Genomic DNA, 23,619 nt, shown 5'->3' with positions numbered 1-23,619 from the left:
GCATGTATTTAATGATGCTTGAGTTGACAGAAGGACAGTGTCGTTGGCCTACTGGAATATGTGGCATTTTTATACAAATTGAGGTAAATCATTGACGTACGGGCTAAAAAGTGGAGATAAAACAGACCCCTGGTGAACACCCGATTTTAACATTATTTTTGAACTGGAATAGTCACCACCTGAGAGCGATTACTAAAATAACTAGACAATAACTTTATAAATGGACCTCTGAAACCAAATATTTCTAGCTTATCAAGAAGCAATGTGTGAATAACGAAATCAAAAGCCTTACTTGCGTCCAAAAAACAAAAAGAGCACATACGAATTCGTTATTATCAAAAGCTGAATAGATAGTGTCCGTAAATTCTTCAAGTAGGGAAATAGTGCTTCTTCCTGGATGAAACCAAAATGTGCTTGTGACAGAACATTATTTTTATTTAGGAATTTGGTCATCGTCACGAGCAGGTGTTTTTCAATTATTCGACTGATTGCAGGCAGAACGGAAATCGGTCTGTAGTTCTCTACTTTGCTATGAGAACCACTCTTACAGAGCGGCTTAACCACAACCACTTTTAAATCATCGGGAATGACGCAATGATCCACATACCCATTAATAAGGAAAAGAAGGACGAATTCAAGCACAGACGTATTACGTGGAATACCATGTATGCAGATACCATCTATACCAGGTGGTTTCTTAGGTCGAAAGCTAAATAAGGTGCTGTGCAAATCTCCTCCAGTAACCTGCAAGTCCGCAGTCTCCTGCTAGACTCCTGCAGTAATCGTGCAGTATTGGGAACAGCGCTAGACGCATCTGGAGCAAAAGGATGAAGATGTGAAGACGCTTTAGAAACAAAAAGTAATATAATTCTTGAACGGCTGACGTGAGGTTGCTGAAATGTTTTGCGAATACATCTTCTAAAGGTTGATTGGTGATTCTTTCTTTCTTTCTTTATTGTTTCCTCAGACACAGTCTAAGAGGGGGCCGAGGCTAAAGGCGACAGAGCGCCTGACAAGGGCCCCGGCCCCCTTGCACAATATACACAGACAAAATACATCAACAAAGTTCAGTCAGACAGACATCATAGGTTCAGACAGTGGACAATATTAAAAAGGGTGACTAGTCACTCCTCGAATATGAAGTCAGCAAATAATTGGTACAAAATATTTACATAAGCAACGTAATGTCTGCAACGTAAATACAGAACACAGCAATTCAGTTATCAGTCAGCACGTTCAACAACATCATTCATAGCCATGGCACTCATCACAAAAACCGAGACACAGAAACCAAACACAATTTCACAGCCGTGTATCAAAATTGCAGTAGCTGAGAGGAGCATGGCAAGGGAGAACAAAGCGCATTTTTTGAGGTAATTTACAATAATGAAAACATAATGTCACTGTTCACAAGAAACTTCCTACAGTATTTCTTAAATGTATGTACACCTTTATTAAAGTCTACTTGCATATCTTTTCTGTTTAGAGCATTGGTTATTTGTAAAGGTAACGCTTGCCTTCCACAGTTGGTTCTAACTTGCGGCATTTCTCGTTTTGGGTTTCGGGTACTGTATGAACTTGAGCTGGGCACTGCGGAAATATGTAACTTGTATTTATTGATCCATTGCAATAGCTTAAAGTAGTACACCTGGTCAGCCTTCAACATGTTATATTCAGTAAATAACGGCTGTGTTCTCAATGACTGCTTGTTGCCTTTAAAATTTTCCAGTATGCGCAAAATTTGCTTTTGTAATACATTAAGTTTGTAGTAGTTAGTAGCTGTTGTTGTTCCCCAAGTCAATATTCCATAGATCATTCTAGTGTAAACCAGTGAATAGTATAGTGCCTGCTTTAAACGTTTGGGTATTAGATGTACTTTGTAAATGCACCCAATGGTGCGAGAAAGGCTTGATTTTAGTTGAATAACGTGAGTATTCCATGAGAGGTTGTGGTTAAACCAGACACCTAAAAACTTTTGTTCAGTAACCTGTTCCAGCAAGCGTCCTTCAAATCTAATGTTAACCGGGTAGCAGTCATGTTTATTAATTGGCTTAAAGATGACGTACTTTGTTTTATTTATATTTAGACTCAAGCGATTTCTTTGAAGCCATGCAGATAACTGTAATAAGTAGTTATTAACAGACGTCTCTAAACATTGCATGGTTGCTCCGGTCTGCATACACTAATAATTGCGGGGATCCATGTATTGTTATAATATCATTTATATAGATAAGAAAAAGTAGGGGTCCCAGAATAGAGCCCTGGGGAACGCCCTGTTGTACTTCGAGTTTGCTGGAGGACCAATTGTTAACACCTACATATTGATAACGTTTCTCTAGATAACCCCGGATTAGTTTTATTGCTACTCCTCTAATACCATATTTTTCTAATTTTGTTAACAATATATTATGTTGAACAGTGTCGAAGGCTTTGCTGAAATCTATAAATAAGCCAAGAGTGAGCAGTTTTTTTTCTATATTTTCAATTATCTTATCCTTTATGTCAACGAGAGCAATCTCTGCTGATTTGTTTGCTTGAAAGCCGTACTGAGCTTCTGTTATTACTCGGTGTTTATTAAAGAAACCGCTTAGCCTGTGATTGATGACGTATTCAAGTACCTTTGAAAACACTGTCAGAAATGAAATGGGCCTATAATTATTCATGTTGGTCTCACCACCGCCTTTGTAGACAGGTGTAACTTTTGCGAACTTCAAATAGTCTGGAAAATCTCCGCTAAGAAGCATCTGATTTATTATATGCGATAATATGGGGCTTATCAAGCATACCACATGCTTTATAGGCAAAACTTTTATCCCGTCGTCTCCACAAGCGACTAGGTTTTTTAGATTTCCTATTATTGTTTCGATTTCATGAGACGTTGTAGGGGCAAGCATGATTGACTCTATCAAGCTATTTATATGTACGCAGTCACTGGAAGTGCCATGCTGTCCTGAATAAACACCTACTTTGACGAAATGCCGATTCATTGCTTCTATTAAATTGTTCCCAGTTAAAAGCACATTGTCAATGCAGATTTCCTTCACACCACAGTCAGCTTGATTTCTTGCTAATATGTTGTTTAGTAGCTCCCATGTCTTTTTGCTGTCATTTTGAACGTCCTGGAATTTAGTTTGGAAATAATTGGACTTTGCGTATTTTAGATCCGAGTTCAACTTGTTTCTCAGTTTGAATTCATTCAGTACGCATGGATCTCGGGTTTTAAGAAACTGTTGAAATTTTCGGTTTTTCTCTTTTATTCTTCTGTAGAGCTCCCTAGTAACCCATGGTTTTCTAATCCGTTTACTTTTCTGGGCACTTTCTCGGAGTGGAAAGGCCAAATCGTAGCAATGCTGAAATTTCATCAAAAACACCTGGTAAGCAAGTGTGGCGTTGCGTTGCTTGAACACATCATCCCAGTTCTCTTCTGCTATATAGTTATGAAACGTCATCAAGGTTTCATTAGTTATTGCTCGATACAAAATTTTTTCTTGAGGAAAAACAATTTTTCTCGGAAGGAAAGCCCAAGCAAAACACTGGCAAATGATCGCTGATGTCATATCTGAGAACACCAGCGGTAACATTTGCATCATCTATGTTGGTAACACACACATCAAGACACGTGGCAGTATCTACTGTGACCCTAGTTGGCAGTGATATCAGATTAGAACAGGCATAGGAACTTAGTATGTCATGAAAGTCTCTTGCGCATGGAGTATCTGATATGGTGTCTATATTGACGTCACCAAGAAGCATAAATGATTTTGTTATAGTCTGTAAAGTGCGAAGAGCATTGTCGATGAAGTCGATAAATTCCATTGATTTGCCTGCTGGCGGTCTGTAGATCGTGCCAACAGTGACGTTCGACAATTTGACAAACAGGCTTTCAATAACTTGATCGCATCTAGTCAGGTCGCTCAGCACTTCATACTGTACACTCTCCTTTATAAAAATTGCTATACCACCGCCCCTTTTTATATCCCTACTAAGGCTTACGCACTTGTAATCAGGAAGGTGCGGTGCCGTGTCTGTGTGTGTTAGCCAAGTTTCGGTTAATACTATTGAAGAAAACTTAATGTGTAGGGACTGAAGAAGTATTTCAAGACTATCCACTTTGTTTTTTAGGCTTCGAATGTTTATATGTATAACTGAAAATTGTCTTTTGTTTGACCTGTGCTTTTGATTAAAAGTTTGGCAATCATAGTACTGGCAATCATTTTGTCCTGCCATCATTTTTCTGAAGTGTGTCGAACAGGTGGGTGCACCATTATCCTTAGTTTATGTTCTCCAGATCAGACTGTTTAGCAATTCTGATAGCAAACGAGCCCTCGTCTTTTCGAGCAAGAATTTTCCCTCCAGAGCACCACACGAACTTCCATCCTGCAGACTTTTTCTTGGCGATCGCAGCCCCCAGAAGCCTTTTGTTTAAGACGGTCAAATGTTCATTCACATATGCCGGAGAAGCTTCTCCTCCGTAGTCAAGGTCTTTCGTAGTTATCCTTTGTTTTTTGCTTTTTTGCAGGATTACATTTCGCTTGGTACGCTGTACAAAACGAACCACTATGTTTTTCCCTTCCGAGTTGTGTACAGGGACGCGATCACAAACGTCAATATCTGTGTCAACGATTGGCTCGCCCAAGGAGACGCCAATTTTCTTAACGACCTCGGTAGCATCTCCTTCTGTTGGCACACCCTTGATTTCCAGATTGTTAGATCTCTGATGCTATTCCAGCTCTTCGACTCTGTTGCTCAATTTGCGGTTCTCGGCTGCAAGTTCTTCACTTCTTTTCACTAACCCTTGAAATTCTTTTCGCAGTTCCTTCAACTCTTGCTTGTTATCATTTACACCATCACATGTATCACTGCAGAATTTCACACTTTCTTTCAAGGCCCTTAGGTCAGCCCGAAGTTCGCGCTTCAAGTAATCAAGGGCCCTAAAAAAATCTTTCGCGTCCTTAGACATAACTAGGTCGAAAGCGGGCAGCTAAGAGAAGTAGGGTAAGGATACAAGGACAGTGCACAGTAGGCTCTCGATCAACGAGAAACAATACGACACTCGTGGCGCACGTTGTGTTCGGCAACAATGCAAGGATAGTAAGGATTTGTTTGAGGATAACAAGTAGCCTCACCTGCAGTGTAACAGGAAAAAATTAAGTCCGTGTTCCCGGTGCACTGTCGCCGAACTGTAGTCGCAGCTGGCTGTCGTCCTCCTTAAGTACGGTGGTGTGGCGCCGCCGTGGTAGCCAACTTCTCTATGGAGCACGCATGCGCCAAGTAGCCACCCGAACGACGACCGAAGATGATGAGATAGCAGCCGTCTTTGCAGGACGAATCGGCCCTTCACAGCAGTTGATCCGTGGCAGGGACTGCAGTGTAACAGGAAAAAATTAAGTCCGTGTTCCCTGTGCACTGTCGCCGAACTGTATTCGTCCAAATACTTCAGTAATACAACGCAAAAGGATATAAAGTTGGGCGAGTTGGTACGGTCTCTGTTAGAATGCTAATTTCAGTATCTTCTCAGAACGTGCGTTAATCTACAGTAGTCTCTTTTTGTTGTTTGCTTTTTGGCTTCCCTACCTCTGGATATGTTTAACTGATGTCTTTAGACCTTATCATGTTTATATGCTGCGGTATTTGCAATCACCTATATATATATATATATATATATATATATATATATATATATATATATATATATATATATATATATATATATATATGGTGTTAGTTTCAATACAAATTTAGTTGGAAGTTAGCGCGCTCGTCCTGTCTGCTCATAGTCTCTGTCCGTGTCACTTCGCGCTATCAAAAACCATATCTTTCTGGGGGAGTGCTTGCTTTCATAAAAGGTATTAGTGGAATACTGACGCCTTGCTGACCAAATCATGGCGTTTACCCTGCTGCGGAACGATCTGTACATATCTATAAGGTGTGTATTGTTTGGGGAACGCTTACAAGGTGCCCAAAGGGCATCTTTTTCTTTAATAGCCCTAAGTATATCGCACGTTAGGCATGGAAATTTGGGGTTGCGTTTTTTCACGGTGATTGTTTTCTGGGCGGTAATTTTTAAAGAACGGATTGCATCAACAAAAAGCGTATAAGCGGTGGAAGTCGTGACATTACGTAAAAATTTGGTCCTATCATAATTGACCAGAAGATTGTCAAATTTAGCGATATCAAGGATGTGTAGGCGATGAAGGTTAGGGCGGGATCTAAAGGGAACTTGAAACGCAACACGACAGCCTACAATATAATGATCGGCAAGTTTGCACTTGATTACCGCTGAAATGGTGCTAGCCAATGGGGCTCTTACATACACATGCCCAAGGCAAGATCACACCATTTGGCTTCCAATATATTTCTCTCGCGTGTAGGCATTAATGGTTAGACTGACTCCCCATTTTGATAGAGTGTTAAAGTACTCGCAAACCACTGGCCTAGATGGCGATAGGGTGTCGATATTAACGTCCCCAATCAGACAAAGTAGACTTGTTGGGGATAAGCAGCGAAGAAGATCGTTTAATACCCCTGTCACACGGACGTGGCTAAAGTCCTTTTAACTCCCTTCAACCAAGGACGTCTTTATCTCGAGGGAGATGCGCGCCGTGTCACGCGGCAGTCCTTTAGCAAAGGAAGCTTAAGGAAGTTCCTAGCGAAAGGAGATGGGAGACCTGCGTGCTTGAATTTCGAGTCAAGAAATCACCCTCATTTCTAGTAATTTAATTTTACCAGCAATTATAACTGTTTATATTGCATATAATATAGTATTTGAGCACTGACAAAGATATTTGAGTTGAGTAGCTACATTCGACTCTCGAACCGGGCGTTCTCGGAATGGCTGCTGCGTTTGCCCTGACAGCGCCATTGTCATGAAAGAAACACGTTATATATTGCTAAAAAGTTTCCGCTTCGGTCCACTTCGTTCGTGGAATAGGCGGCCGGCTGCGCTCCTCTTGGGAAAGACGTAAATCACTCATTCCGCATGCGCGAGACGTGCGATCGCGTTGGCCAAAACAACGAGTGATTCACGTCTTTCTCAAGAGGAGCGCAGCCGGACGCCTATTTCACGAACGACGTGGACCGAAGCGGAAACTTTTTAGCAATATATAACGTGTTTCTTTCATGACTGCGTACGAGGTGAGCAGCGCCTAATGGGCCCCCAGCGGCAGCTTTCAAAAGCTCGCTTATAGGCCATGTGACACGGAGCTAACTCCTTTGAGGTGAAACTCCCTTGCGGTCTTTTAAGGGAAGGAAGTTTGAAGGAGATCCGAGTTGCCCGTGTGACACGGGTATGATTCTGTTAAAAATAAATTTGAATTTTCTGAGGGAGACCTGTAAGAAGAGATTAGGCTGATATCGGCATCAGGCACTGAAATTTTCAGTGCAACACACTCGGCAGAGATTAATATTGTGGCAAAAGATAAAACTTTTAAACTTTCATACAAAAACACGATGACGCCACTTCCTTACGAATGTACGTTGTATGAAGTCTACTTTCTCTTCGTTTTTTTTCCGTGCGCAATTGCTATATTGACCTGCCACATGAAGGATTTTTTGTATCTGAGTGCAGCAGCGCAGATCTGACGGAAAGTGGTCACGTTGCTCATTGCTTCTTTGCGTGTTTAGATGTGCTGCAACGAAGCAAGCGTCGCGCAGAAAAATCTATTTACAAACTTGGCGGATTCAATTATGCTTTATGACAGAGGACCCAAACATTTTGACGTTTTTCAAGTCGTACTCTAACCGTTCCATGTCCGAGAACTGCACAATTTATCGTGACAAGATAAGTCCTGGCACTAATATTTCTTTTTTTATAGCCACATGAACACGGTGAGGCGATGTGGTACAGCGTGACGTTTAAACATATAAATTATAGAAGAAAAAAGTTGTCACGCAGCTGGGAACAGCTGCACAAAGCCACTTTGTGGCGGACTAGAATTTTTACAACATATTTCAGTTTGAAGTATGTGGAAGGTAAACCCCACAGTTTGATTTAGAATGCTTTTACTGCTTAATGAGTATTTTGCAAGGGTTTCAGAAAAAATATGTTTACTAGAGCTACGCAAAGTGAGGTGCAACACGACTGGCCTTGCTACTTGGTTTTCGCGAAAATATGCAAGGGACAAATTGAACAATGTAATGTGTTTTTTAAAGGTTTTGGTATGGCAAAACATTGAAAAATTAAGCAACGATGAGCTTTAGAAACTTAATTCTCCTAAGTTTAGCAGTACCTTACGACATTTCTTTTATTTGTCTTCCAATACGCTCGATGCAACTGAATCAGGTAAACACTTTTTGTGGAGTGCGGTGGGAAGAGCTGCGTATTTTGTACTCGGAAACTTGGCAGTGGATCACTTACACTCCGTCTGCACTTTTTAGAAACGTGTTTTGATGCTCACTTTGACACCCATGAACACAGCACTCTGAGTGCCCAACGTAAGCACAGCCACAAAAACAGAGGCTATACCTATTGCATGGGCTCAGGTTCATTTCCTTAGAAGGCACAGTCACTATTGCGCACAGAGCTCGTCCCTGGAATGCATTCTCGAAAAAATATTTTGCAAACCAATTTGCAGGCTAGCTTCTATAGACAGCGAAAACTGCCTGCTCAAACGGACGCTGACCAGCTCTGTGATCATCTCCAGCGTCTTTGTTTTTGCTCTGTGGCTGATTATTTTTACATAATAGCCTAATAGGCTAAGGCAATGACTTGTGTTGCTGCTTGCATCAGAACTTGAATTTCCGGTCATCGAGTCGAAGGTGGGTTGTTGATAAACGTCACGATGCATTTGGTGGTGGAGCGAGGAATCACAGTTATACCAAACTTTTTCTGACGTAAAGGTCCACAAATACATTGTTATAACGTGAAATCGCTCGCAAAAAGAAATACCTGACAACTCCAGCGTTGTCGCAATAAGGCCTGTGCGCCATTTACTCTGAATAAATGGATATGGCAGCAGCTAACAGTGGCATAACAATACCTTACATACATTAGCAGCACCATTCCCATCTAATCTTCCCATTCTGTTTATATTTCAAGGATTTCTGGGATTGCCGCCAAGAATGGGCACCATCCGAGACCTGACCCGGTTCGACGCCCAGCTGTTCGGCGTCAACCCGAAACAGGCGCACCTGATGGACCCTCAAGTTAGACTCCTGTTGGAGACCTCGTACGAGGCCATCGTGGACGCAGGCTATGATCCCAAGACACTGCGAGGTCGAAATGTGGGAGTCTTCATAGGCTGTACCGCCTGTGAATCAGACGAAGCATTCAGCTTGAACACGGAGAAAATAGACGGATACGGACTGGTCGGCAGCAACCGAGCCATGTTCTCCAACCGCATTACCTACGCATTTGATTTCAATGGTACGTGTCGTGCTTCACTTTTTGCTATCATTACTATTGTTTTTTATTGCCGTTTTAAGCACGAGCGGACGCGCAATGCTGTCGCAAGCAACTTAACGCGGCTGCTTGCTTGCGGCAGAAGCCAATAGCAACGCACGGTCTTGTGGCGTTTATGTGGTCACCAGTTCAGCCATTCAGTAGCGCTATTGCTTGGAACCCATTTGGAGAACGATGCTGTTGCGCGGGTGCAACGCGCGGGCCTGCCTTCACTTAGCATTTAAGTTCGTGTTTTGCGCGACAACATTGAAACACTAAAAGAAATGAACGGGTAAAAGGCAGCAAGCAGCAGGCTGCTCAATAGGTTGCTGAACGCTGTTGGAGTCTGCCGCGGCACCACACAGTGGCTGTGCATTGACGCACGTGCATTGTTTATGCGTACATTGTTTTTGTGGTGACGGCTCCTTCACCTTCTAACAACTGTTCAAGTAATCATTCGCCACAAGGCACGCCTGCATGTATCAGAGCATGATCGATTATTGTCGTCCATTACGCCTGTTATGTAGAGTCATGGTCAAAAAACTGGAACCCGCTGTGAACGGCCGGGGAGCAGCTGGGCTCCGCTATCGTGGCGCTTCCAACGTCGGCGCGCGCCGCTGCTCGCTTGCTTCGAGGATAAAGAGGGCGAGGGAAGCATGTCTCTTACTCTCAAGCGTCGTTTGATAACAGCGCTCGTGAAAAACTAGTGCGGTGAGCGCGGTGCGCACGCGATGGCGGCGAAGCGGAAGCCACCCGAACGGCTAGCATGCCGTTTGCAGCGTATGCTGGATGAGCGGGCGGGGGTCTCTGGTGACTGCTGTCAAACGCGATACGCTCAAATTTCGCAATTCCGAGTATCGTAATCATCAGTTAATATTTTTCGGGACCAAATTAAAGGAACAACGCTATGAATAGTCCCGCGCATGCTCGAACGCGGGCACTTTGCGAGGATCGTAGTTAAGCTCTGACTTCAGCAGTTAAGGATATATTAAGTAATTTGCCACAATGACATCTCGTATTTGTAATCATAAAAGTCAAAAGTAGCAAATTAATCAAGAACGCATAAGCTTCAGGGTGGCACCTGCATCCCTCGAGGAAATCACAGAGGGAGCATGCCTTCAAGGCATTCAGTGTGGCTTGGTGTGTGGTTGCCTCGTACAATTACAGCTTGCCCATATGCTTGATTGTAAACTAGCCAAGGTCTGTGGTTGAAAGGACGCTACAGATAACCAATTTTTTAAAACTGTCTGTGAAGCCCTTTCTCTTAGAGACGAACGATACCTCAGTAAACTATATCAAAAACACTTCCAGTGAACCCGTGACAGTGACAGCACCGCCGGTGTGACGCCGTCACTATGCGAGAATCCTATAATCTAGTGGCCCTTGCTTACTTTGCGCGATTCAGACGCGTGATGCCCAATGCAAACGGGATGAACTTTCACTGGCCTCATGTGTGCATGAAAGTGGACCCTAACGACAATGAGGCATTGTGCACGAAGATATAAAGAAAGGCGTGGTAGTGGGCACTTTCCGAAATGCCGAGGGAATAGGTCTAACTCAATCGGCTACTCAGGCAAGGCAAACGTCTTCTAGTCCCGAAAAGGTTTCATAATTTCACTGTGGGTTTAATTGACGAACTTCAACTCCAAACGCACTCGTGTGGTTGTTCCTTAGTGGAGAAGTGCGGTCAACGTATTTGAAATATAGTGACGGTGGTCACAGACTCTTCGCCATGGTACATGTCCAGAAGAAGTTATGGCTCTATGCGGAATTTTCCGCCCCTTGGTTGGCCACACCAGAAGGACTTGCAAGATCTTGCGGTCCGAATGGATGAGCCAGGCCAGGTTGCTGAGAGGCTGCCTCAAGTCCGTGTGCAGTTTTATGAAAGGAAGACAACGAGAGCCAGTCTTTGCTGGAATTCCTCTGGGACAACGTCCGGCGCACTCTACCCCCCAGGGAGAAGAAACCGAAGGCCACGAGCAAAGTGCTAAACCTAACCGATATCGCCGTTCCAGATAAGCACATGAACATTCTTGAATTAGGCTCAATGTTCTGCCTAGAGCTTTGCCTAGACTCTGTCAATAAGATAGCCGCCGTTAGATCAGTGTCTAAACATGTAGAAAAAGATGAAAAATTCAGGTGCATTTCTGAGTGCGTTGACGTGTTAGTCAGACATCAAGGAAACCAGAATGGCAGAGTGCGAAAAATTCAACCCCTCAACAATTTTTAAGAGAAAACGAAGTGAAAGTACTGACCGCTGATAAAGAAGGGTACTTCGTCCTCCTAACGGAAGGGCAGTTTTCTGAGAAAGCCTCAGCCGCTTTAACAAAAAACTTCAAGAATGTACACGTTCAACCTAAGAAAGTCAAAGATCAAGCAAAGAAATTTTTGCTAGAAGTGAACCTTGAGCGTCTACCTGGTGCAGTGAACAAAAGTCAGGGGTTGAACCTTGAGGTGTTCTTTACGATAAAAACGCATAAACCCAACCAACCTTTGCGCACAATTGTGTCTGAAAGAAACACATGGCAACACGTAGTTTCTGGTTATCTTCAGAAGAACTTAACAGGGCTCCAGGTAGAAGACCTATTCAAAGTAAAAAACTCGGAAGATGTCATTAGGTTTTTACAAGAAGAGGTATATCCAGCATGCACAGCGTTCAGCATCGACGTCACAGATTTATACTATTCCCTTCATAGAAATCAGCTGATCGAGACAATCAAAGATTGCATTATGGAAAACGACGAGTTAAAGTTTAGAAATGATAGTGGCGTCCCGGTTGAGTCTTTTCTCGAACTCTTGGTTTTATATTTAAATTCCACCTTCGTTATCTGGGATAATCAAATAATGATTCAGAAGCGGGGGGTCTGCATTGGCTCTCAGGTCGCGCCCATTCTTAGCGAGATCTTTCTCGGCACTGTTGACCGGGCACACGAGAGCGTCTTGGCCGGAACTTTGATCAAGTGCTCCAGGTTTCTTGACGACTACCTGGTGGTTATCCGCTCCCAAAACAGTTCCAAAGTTATTGAATATATTCTCGCCGCTGTTGATAAAGAAGGAATGGGTCTCAGATTTACTCATGAACTGCCCAGTAATAATAATATTCAATGTTTGGATTCAATGTCGCCACCGCTGGGAGGCGGCTCTCAAAAGTTCAGAGTTGGCAGACCAGCTCTGGGCCGTCCGGCAAGCCAAAGATGCCGCCCGAGTCCAAGGACTTGGAGCCGCCACCTGAGGCCACCACAACGAAACTGCCGGCCATTCATTAATAAAGTTTCTTCTCTCTCTCTCTCTCTCTCTTGGATTTGCAGTTAAGTTTAACAGCGCAACATATTTGTTGGCAATATAATCCCAGGACTAGCAAACCAATTCTAAACTACGCCTCGGCACACTCAAAAGTTGTGAAAAGAGGAATTGCTATGACGTGTTTGGGTTCCGCACTTAGATAGTCTTGCCACCACCTCGCCAATCTGAGCTTTTCGCAACAACTCAATCGTCTAGGGAAGGCCGGTTTTCCTAAATCCATTATCGTGTCAATACCTGAAGGGCTAGTGAAGAAAGTAAAAAAAGGGGAAGCACCCCAAAGACAGATCGAAAAAGTTAAAAAGTACGCAGTCATCCCTTATGTACATCAGATGGGGCATGGGTTAAAAAAGACAGCCATGGAATATGGTGTTCAAGTAATCTTTTCAGCAAAGAACTCCTTAAACAAGATTTGCAATCTTGTCAATAGACCTAAACAGGCGTCCAAAGCTACATGCCGCGTCAAACACTCGGGACAGCTTGTGGCATGCTCGGTGGGAGTGGTCTACGTCATTCCACTTTCGTGCGGCAAAATGTACTTTGGGCAGACAAGACGCTGCCTTAACATCCGCCTTAGGGAGCACCAAGGTGCGATCAGGAATGAAACTGGTTCTAATCTGGCCGCGCATTGTAAGGTTTGCTCATGCAAACCCATGTTTGAACAAACGGAAATATTGTATAAAAATATTCATCAAATTAACCGCGAGATTGTAGAGGCCTACTTCATGCATGTGAACTCAGGCGCATGCGTCAGCCAGACTTCTATCACTCTGCAGGATAAAGAAATTGATTTTTTGTATGGCAAGATAAGCTAACACCCTTGTAAACGTCACTTTACACGTGTTTACATTTTCTGTATATTATAGTACGTTGCTTGAAATAATAAACCAGTTGTTAGTCTGCGCTCGTGTTGTGTACTTCCTCTAGTCCTTCATCCGGGTTGCGCTGCCCGCCTATAGTAACATGTTCAATCACCAACTCGCCCCGCTTGCCGTCTTAATGCAGCAGCTGATGGAGGTGTGTTTGCTATTTGTGGAATAGGTGAAGATCCTGTGCTGGCGTCGACGACGCTTCAAGATCCAGCACAAGGACGTAACAACGACCCGCTTACATTCAGACAAAGCCTCCAAGTCAAAAGAACGCCAACTAAAGCAGACATGACGACACGACATAACATCACCAGCACGACGCGACTCAGCCGTGATCTAACACTGTGATCTAACTGTGATGCAAGGCAAAGAACCACGGGCCTCGACTTGCCTACTACGGCCAAAGAGTCGCCGCTTTGGTGAATACAGGAGCCGACTACACCGTCATTAGTGGCCCCTTCGCTGCCCAGTAGAAGAAAGAAAAGCATGGCAAGATACTTCAGACAGCTGGAGGACAAGTAGTGCCCCCGACTGGAATCTACACGGCAAGAATCAATATTATTCACACGACTCGGGTAATGTTGACAAATTTCAGCCACGAACATAAACACATAAAGACGAGCACTGAAACCTCATACATGGTAGAAATTGTGGAAGCCAGGAATACGTTTGTTCTTGCGGATTCCACCGCCTCTAGCCCGTTAGCTACAGTTCCCGAACGAACTTCTTTATCATTGCAAGTTCTGCGCGTCAGCAGGAAAAACTTTGAAGCCTTCTACAATGTACACAGAGTGCTTTTCTGAGTCATCAAGGATCCGACAAACCCTAATTGCTAGGCATCCGACCTCCACCGATCAATGTGTTCGACCACTCTGGCCGAGCCCCTTCCGAATTCCAACTTGATAGCCAGAAGCTGTAAAGCAACAAGTTGACTACGTTTTCTGTGACGTAGTCATCGAAGCGTCAAAAAGCCCGTAGTCGCCTCCAGTTGTCTTAGTAAAAAAGAATGATAGAACCTTGCGTATTTCGGTTGATTATCGCCTCCAGGACAAAATCAGCAAAATGGACGCATTTCGCCTGCAACAAATAGATGACGCATTGAACTTATTCTGCATTGGAAAATATATATTTTTCGATGGATCGTTGTGACTATAGGGAACGACAAAAGATCACCTTTATTGCAATATATGGCGTCTTCGAATTTAGGGTTCTCTTGTTCGGCCTTTGCTTGGCACCTGCATTATTCGAGCGCGCGATGAATGCGGTGCTGGCAGGCCTGAAATATTAGATGCGTCTCACCTAATTGGACGTCTCTCCCGCAAATTCAGATGATCACGTGAGGTAAACTGGAAGTGTAGTGGGAACGATGAAGTTATCGAAGCGATCAAGGGCCACTTTGCGTACTAGAAGGTCTTGTTCTGAGGCCGCTGCATCAGGAAATTTGCAGTTCCTAATCCACGCAAGACGTCTGACATCGCCCAGTTTCCGCGACACACAGGCAAAGAAGGCAGTAGGACATTGCTTGGTAGGTGCGCCTACTTGTGGCGCTTTGTCAAACATTCCTCAGGCATAACGCAGCCTAAGCTCACGAAGTCAGACGTGCAGTTCAAGTGGAAAGTGCTGGAGATAGAAGCGCTTCCAGAGCTCAAACCAGGCACGTACCCAAGGGGGGGTGGGAGCCCGGGGGCCCCCCCCCCCCCGAAATTAAGACGCATACCCCCCCCCCCCCCTTCTCCGCCCACGCCACCACTTCTCACACACATTCCTATAGCGCTGCCAAATCAATGTTGAAACTTCACAGCCATTCGGCGGTCAACATTTTGTTGCCTTTTTCACTCCTTTTAGATGGCTGTAGTTATCGGCATCTTTTGGGGTTTGAAGGCCAGTTTCCTCATCGATTCGGTGCCCACGCGATTAACTCGAGATGCATTCAGTTGTCGCCATCTTTTCGACGGTCACGCGCTTCGCTGTTGCTTCGTTAGTGCAACCTTTTTCGTTTAGACTGATCCAGGGACAAAGAAAGAGATTCGGTTCGTGGTCAGCTGGTCTGTATGCACGTGGAACGAGTTGCGGCCAGAGAAAACGCCAACTGCGTGTAATTTTTCCTTTTGCTTCATTATTTTCTCGAGTAACGGTTCGCCGCGACACTGACAGATTATCGGAACCATATGCCCGCGATATGGGTTAGATAAGGTGAAAAATAAGATAATGTGGTACAACGTCCATCATGAAACCCTGCAATAACCATTAAATCCATAAGCAACATGAATGTCATCTGTTACCTCCTCTGGTTTTTGCCTAATTGTAGAGCACTTTTCGTGCAAAATTGCCAACTGGAAACGAAAGTCGCAAGGCGTTGAGAAATTAAGTGATCTATTAAGGAATCCATTGTCGGCAACCGATGCAACAGCCAAACAGGAAGAAAAAGTGAAAGTTAACAAATTGCACCGTTGTTTATGAAAATATTTATAGATCAACATCTTTTTATTTAAAGAGGAAGTAGAAAAAACGCCGTCGGAAGTGGAGAACGATTCGGTGTGTTTTGAATGACGCTTCTACAGTTATCAGTCGAGCCGCCAGACGTAGCCACTTCTCTGCCGTGCTTATGTAGGTGTCTTGCTAAGCTTCCGCGGTGGGCGTAGTACGTCTAGAATCACAGCGTCCCGCGCCCTACGAGGTTGTACTGGACTGGCAGCCACGCATCGTTACGTAACTTCCCAAATAACAATAGTTATTTGTCGTTTGCGGCACTTAACTTTGTAGAGCATAAACGAGGGATCCAAAAGAACTGTGACGATTCCTCAAATATATATTTCTCTATAGTTCTTCCAGAGCCAATTCAAAAAACGCTACTATAGTCGGATACAAATTAAGTCTGCAGTGAAGCCCCGCCCACGCCCTCATAACCGCCAGCCACTGTTCCTTCGGGAGGCTGCAAATAATTCGTACTTCAAACTTTTTCTGTTACCCAAATAAGGCGGTAACCACAAAAATAAAATTATTAGCGCGTAATTTTATACATTTTGCCTCGCCTATTACAGTGGCATGGCCAAACCCTAATTCTTTATTGAACTGAAATAACATGCTTACTTTGCTGCCACTATTTATTGTCAAGTTTCGCTTTAGTTGGCCGTGAAGTTTCATGAGAAAAACAGGTTCAGCAGTGGAATGAATGGCACCGCAGACTTTTGAAGAGTGAAATGCTCAGACTCCATACACTTTGTCCATGTCTGTTGCACACATCATTGCTTCCGCCGATGAAAAGACTCTTCAAGAACAGCCGACGCTCCGGAGGTATCAAGCACGACGACATTTTGAAAAGGCCGCATGACAACGATTTTGTTTGCTTCTGTGATTGGCCGACGAAGTAACACAACCGCCCGCAGTTTGTGTGCCTTGGTTGCCAACTGCTGTTTTTTTAAGTTGTGTTCTACTAAAGTAATGTTTATTTTACACTTTGGCTTCTTTACTTGTCCTTGGCAGTGTTCGTCCTGCGCTTCTTTCCTGCGCAAGTCCATTTGACGTAGTTCCTTGTTTGCCAACTAAAGGAGACGTGTATAGCACAGGGCGTACCTGTGAAATACACCTTATTTAATTTCTTTTTTGTGGGTTTACGAGTTTTATGGCGAATGGTGGACGTTATTCACATTTGTACCAGTAAAGTACCCCCGCCCCTCCCCCCCCTCATTTGCATAGAAGTTACCCTGGGTTGGGCCCCCCTCGAAAGAAAATCCTGTGTACGTGCCTGGCTCAAACGATGCCTGCGGTCGCCGCCGGTACTTACACACTTCGACGAATATGCGGACACCCAAGTCCAGAGCGATGCATGCAGCGTAGAAATGGTCAGAAATTACGCTAATCGGTAAGCATCGAAAGCGTAAGTCAAATATTATATGAAGGGAAGGGAGTGTCTAGCGATTGTTTCGGCCACGGCATAACTGAACCCTTACCTACAAGGCAGATCCTTCAACGTCGTAAGCGAGCACCACGCGCCGTGTTGGCTGAGAAACCCAAAGGGCTCCTCAGGCTACCTTGCATGGTGTAGCCTCAGATTGCAAGATATTTACGTTACCGTGAGTAATATGTCCGGAACGAAACACTGCTATGGGTGGGACGGCCTCTATCGCATTCATATTGACCCGTCTCCTCAAGACAAATAGGACGGTGACACGTTTCTGGGCACACTAAGCACAGACTACTTCGCTGACCAGCGCTGAGCCCACATGGAAGTAGGGAGCCTTGTCGACTACTTGGCAGACAAGGCCGACTTTGTCCCGAGGGTATTTAGGGGTGGGGGGATTGTCTTCGTTTTTTCTGGAAAAGAGGGTCCTCCTCAGAATAATTTATCACCAGTCCTAGCCAACTACCATTTCGTCGTGCCCTCTGCACCGCCGAAAAAAGTTCGAGATGTTCTGCATGATGATCCAACTGCAGGTCACCTCTGGTTCTTCCGTAGGCTCACGAGGATACCAGACAAGTACTACTGGCCTCGTCTAACCACAGACATTGCGCAATATGACTAGATGTGCCGAGACATTCAGCGATGCAGAAAACCACACACAAGGCCACGGTATTGTTACATTTCATTCATTCTCTTTGCCGACCAATTCCGCCAGATTCGGATGGACCGTGGTGTACCTTTCCGACGTCGACAACCCGGAATACGTAGGTTGTCGTGGCCACCGATCTTGTTACTCACTTGCGCCGAAGCAAAAACCTTTCCCAAAGTTAGTGTGGTAAAAGTGCCAAATTTTCTTGTCAACGACATCTCGCTGAGACGTGATGCAGCGCAAATCCTCATCACTAACAAAGGAACGGCGTTTACAGCGGAGATAACGCAAGTGATCTCGTACTACAGCCAGAGAAGTGACCGGAGGAAAACCGCCTACCGCGCGTACACGAATGGTCTTACAAAATGCCTAAACAAGACAGTGAGCTACATGTTATCGATGTATATCGAGGGTAAGCACATGTGATGTGATTATTTCATACATAACATTTGACTACAACACGAGAGTGCAAGAAACAACTCAGATACGCCTTTCAGGCTTGTTTACATGAGTATCACGGTTGAAGACATGCTACCGAACATCAGGGACGAAGACATAGTCGGTGTCACCTCTTGTATTTGGTGGGCCGAAGAATTTCAACAATTCGCCCCCCTGCGAATCAGGAACCAGCAAAGGATGTGCAGCCAACACTACAATCTTCGACGACGACGCGTGGAATACTAGCCCCGTGATCCTGTTTGAGTTTCGACCTCTGAAGCCCGTTAAAAAAATACTTTGGACCATACGAGATGCTCCGACGTATTATGCAATCACAGCGGTGATGTGCACAACCTGAAGACGTCCATGTAGTACGTCATGAGCCGCTCCACGCGCGTTAACGAACTGTGAAAGCATGAGCTCTTGCATGGGTTGTCCATTTCTTTTATTGTATGTATTTTTAGCTTTGGGGTGCTTTGCTTGCAGCATCAGGAAGGCGTTCTTGAAGGGGGAGTACTAACGCGTGCACTTATTTATGCGCGCATTCTTCGCTCGTTTTCCGCTGACCACTCTTTCACCTGTTAATGCAACTGTTACAATTATTGTTTGACGCGAGGCGTACCTGCATGAATCAGAACATTTTCTTTTGTTGTCGCCGCTTGTAACTGTGCTCTATGTTGTCGCCGGACCTTGTCTTAGCAGATCGCAAGCGAGATGCGACTAGCGTATATCACTCAAAGCACGCGAACACCAGCGATTACGGTGTAATGTGCGGTGAAATATGAACAGCCGACGGACTATTATATTTCATTGATCGCAGCATGTGCTCGGCACTGTCGAACTGGGTACAAGTTTGTTCAATAAAGAATTAGTTTCAGATTCACCATCATACCACTGTGGTGCGTCACCGTCACTAAAACGTGACTGTATTCGTTCAGCCGTGTGCAAACGCAACGCTTTTCTGTTTACAATGTAAGCATCCCCTTCGCTACTAGGAGGCCACAGCTGCGACTAATTCAGACTAAATCTTCGCAGAAATGCTTTAGTGAGCAATACATAGGTTATGGTCTTGACATGCAGCCAATCGCCGGAATCTTTCGGTTGCCTTCTATTTACGCTGTTCCTCTACTAGCTTCCATCTCAGTCGAACGACTTAGATATACGCTTCTATGCACATACAGAAATAAATATACCTCTTTCAGCCGAATCTTTAAACACTCGGCTCAGAAAGCACCATAGCTCACTGAGGGGTGCAGCATATCCTCACCTTGCACTACATTACCATGAATGCAGCTGCGAACCGGTTATTTCGGATGCCGCGGTTGTTTTCTGGCGCGGTAACAAGCTAACACGTGAGAGTATGGAAGCCCTCTTATTAGAAAAAAAGGTAACACGTGGGTCAGCCAACCGTTGCTCGGCGTGCTATATAGTGAACATGACCTACTGCGAAAATTTGGTGTATACTCGGATGAATTTCAAGAGGCTGCGCAAGTGCGCGCCCATGTGCGCAGAACTAACGGTGGTTTTCCTCTTTTCGCTGTTTTAATATTAATTTCAGCGTGAATTCAGCGCTCGTTCTGACTGTTCTTTTCCTATGTCCACATTCTTCGCCGCTATGCGGCTTTTTCAACAAATACAAGAAGATGATAGCGTGAGAGCGGTGTGAGAACTGTGTCACGACAATCACGTGATGACGACTAAACCACGAGACCTGTATGAGCGGAATGCTATGACGGCGATGGCATTGCGATAGTTGGATGACAATTCTCGAGTGACGATGATGACAGGACCATGAAGTCATGATGACAATGGTATCACAATGGACGCATGATAACGACTGTCTAACGATGACCCATGGACGACGTTGACATGATAACAGTATGACAACCGCGGAGTGACGAAGACTGTATCCTGAAGCCTGTATGGGGACTATAGCGTGACGGCGATGGTATGAAGAGAGTCGGATGACAAAATTGGAGTGATGACGATGGAACGACCACGTTGACACCGCGGACATGGTGTAACCACGCATGTATGGCGACTGTGTGACGACGATGACATGTAGAAGGTATGATGATAGCCAGATGACAAAGCTTTTGAAATGACGATGCAACGACCACTACGACATCGCGAGCATAAGGAGCATACCTAGTCGCCCAAACTATTAGACATTTCGGGCCACTGGTTCGGTGTAGAAGGCATGGCGAGGTTGGCATGACGAGAGCCAGATCACGAAACGTAAATGACGACGACAGAACGACCACAACAGCATCACGATCACACTGTGACAATGAATGCATGACGGCGCAGTGACGAACATGGCATGACGGCTATGTTATGACGATGACTGTATGAACACGATGGCGTGACATCCACGGCATGACTTCGATAACCAAGCTGGATTGACAACGATTGTACGACCCGAAGACGTGATGACGATAGTGTGACAATTCATGCATGCGCCGACGACCTGACAACGATGGCATGGAAACAGCGCCATAATCACGATTGACGATAAATTGACGAAATAATGTAAAAGTATTGCGTTCGATGGAACGAGGAAGGCAGTATGATGAGATATTGTGACGATGATGGGCGTGACGATGACGGCATGAGCAGAGTCGGATGACGGAGTTAGAATGGCGTCGCTAGAACGACCACGATGGCAGCACAACAATGGTATGACAACGAATCCATGCAAAGACTGTATGAGGACGACACAATGACCGCTGTGGGATGTCAATAGCATGAGGACAATAAGATGATGACGAGTGCATGGCGACAAAGGCGTTTCGAAGACTATCACGAAGGCTGTATCACGAGGGCTGTATACCGATGATTGGGTTAAACACAATGGCATGGTGAAAGTCGGAAACCGAAGCTGCATTGACAACGATAGAGCGCCCTCGACGGCGACACGACGGCAGTCTGATAACAAATGCATGACTACTGTAAGAAGACGATGGAGAAGAGACGATGACATGATGAGAGGCTGATGAAAAAGCTAGAATGGCAACGATGGAACGACCACAAGAACGCCATGACCAACGCTACCAGACCGCTTGAGCCTGTGCACGGGTCGGCATAGACAGCGGGGCGATGATGGCGTGACGACAGTCAAATCGAGAAGTTGGAATGACGACGGTGGAATGAGCGCGACTCGGTGACCACTGCGTCCCTTCGACCTTACAGCGCCCATCGAAGAACACACCTAGGCCAGCGGTGCTGGAGTTGGCTCTCTGCTCGCGCAACTCAAATCTGTCTTCGACGAGTACGTCGTTGCACAGGCAAACCGCACCCTGAGCAAAGCAGAGATGAATTATTCGGTTACAGAAAAGAAATGTTTGGCCATTATCCGGGCACTTGGTAACTTTAGACCTTGTCTGTATGGCCGTACTTTCAACGTAGTTAATGACCACCATGCGCTTTGTTGGCTGTCCACGTTGAAGGACCCCTCAGGCCGATTAGCTCGCTGATTTTTGAGGTTGCAGAGAGAGAGAGAGAGAGAAAGAGAGAGAGGTTGTTTATAAGAGAAGCAGATATTTGTGCCGGCGATATACAACCACTGACATGCTACTCTGCATAGGCATGGGGAATGAGAATAAAAGATTCTAGATGGAGAGTGAAAAAAATAACTAAATAGGAAATGCACAAGTGAACCTGATACTAATATTTATAGGGGACATGGCGCGTAAACTTAAGCTTTTCTATATCAAATGGTGAAACCTTAAAGCTTTCCGATTACATCTATTTCTGACAGGTATTTGAAAAGTAGATCCAAAACCGGGCGTCCGGGCGTCCTCCGGTAATTTTGAAAATACTTGATTTTAATGACAAGCTTACTTTGCTGAAGAATGGTTTTAAGCTTACGGATTCCGGACTTAGGCTTTCTAAGGACTCTTCTCCCAGAGTTCGTGGTATTACAAAGAAACTTTGGGAGGCGTCCAGTCAACATTGCAACAATGGGTCTTCTGTTAAGATTAGATTTGACCACATTTTCATTGACAAAATTCGGTATAACTGGTGCGTTTCCACCAAATCTCTTGTGAAAGTATTCAATCGTCGCAACTTTTCTAAGACAGCGGGTTCCACATCACAGTCATCAACAGGCTGACCCTCTTCTACAACCCTCTTACTGACCCTCTTACCACTATGAACATAAACGCTAGAAAGTTATTCGCAGATGACTGTATCATCTACAGACGAATTAGTAACGCCGAAGAGAACTCACTACAGGTAGACCTCGACAAACTCGCATTTTGGTGTTGCCAGTGCCAAATGGAAATTAACATTTCTAAAACCAAGGCCATGGCGTTCACGAGAACAGGTAAACCAGAATTGAGCTACTACACGGCTCAGGGCATTCCTGTTGAGAAAGTATCCACATTTAAATATCCCGAAGTTCATTTATCCTCTGATTTATTTTGGAACAAGCACATTAATACCATAACCAGTAAGGTATCCAAAACACTAGGCTTCATTAAACGTAACTTATACTGGCCGAACTCTGCTACTAAGTTATTAGCATACACTATGCTTGTTCGTTCAAAGGTAGAGTACGCATCCATTATTTGGAATCCGTATCAGACCTATTTGATCGATCAATTCGAAGCAATACAAAATAAAGCAGCAAGATATATCACAAAAAAATACTCGCGAAACTACAGTGTTACGGATATCAAGGAATCACTTTCATTGCCCTCTCTTCAAAACCGCCGACTAATAACATTGTTATCCCATTTTCACGCGCTTTATCATAGTAGATAACCGTTCCGCGAATCTTACATCAGTGCAGCTCATAGTATTTTTCAGCGTTTTCATCACCCATTTAAAGTGCAACCCCTTTTTGCTCGCACTAATCTGTACCGTCATTCACCATTACTTTGGGCAATGTATCGTTGGAATAAACTACCGAGGGACATTGTATCTGCCATTAACCATGATGTTTTTGTTAACAAGTTGAAGGTTTTTCTAAATGTGTGATTATTTCTGTGTTGAGTGCTTACTTGCGTATGTTATTCTTTCTGTATATAATTATGTTACTGTATCTTACCAATGTTCTTTTTTTACACGTTTGTGATTG

The 23,619-nt window shown here is 44.5% G+C and overlaps 1 protein-coding gene across 1 annotated transcript in view; it reads left to right on the top strand.

Annotated features, from left to right (window-relative positions):
- Positions 1 to 23,619, top strand: part of LOC126524738 (fatty acid synthase-like) — a 307,228-nt gene that overhangs the window by 5,222 nt on the left and 278,387 nt on the right. Inside the window, exon 2 of the mRNA XM_050173018.3 lies at positions 9,038 to 9,364. Coding sequence (XP_050028975.3) covers positions 9,038 to 9,364 — 327 coding nt within the window. The remainder of the gene's footprint in view (positions 1 to 9,037; positions 9,365 to 23,619) is intronic.

Source organism: Dermacentor andersoni, chromosome 3, assembly GCF_023375885.2.
Source record: "Dermacentor andersoni chromosome 3, qqDerAnde1_hic_scaffold, whole genome shotgun sequence".
In the NCBI taxonomy this organism is placed as follows: Eukaryota; Metazoa; Arthropoda; class Arachnida; order Ixodida; family Ixodidae; genus Dermacentor; species Dermacentor andersoni.
The sequence above is the reverse complement of the archived record's forward strand: the minus strand, read 5'-3'. Positions and strand labels throughout refer to the sequence as shown.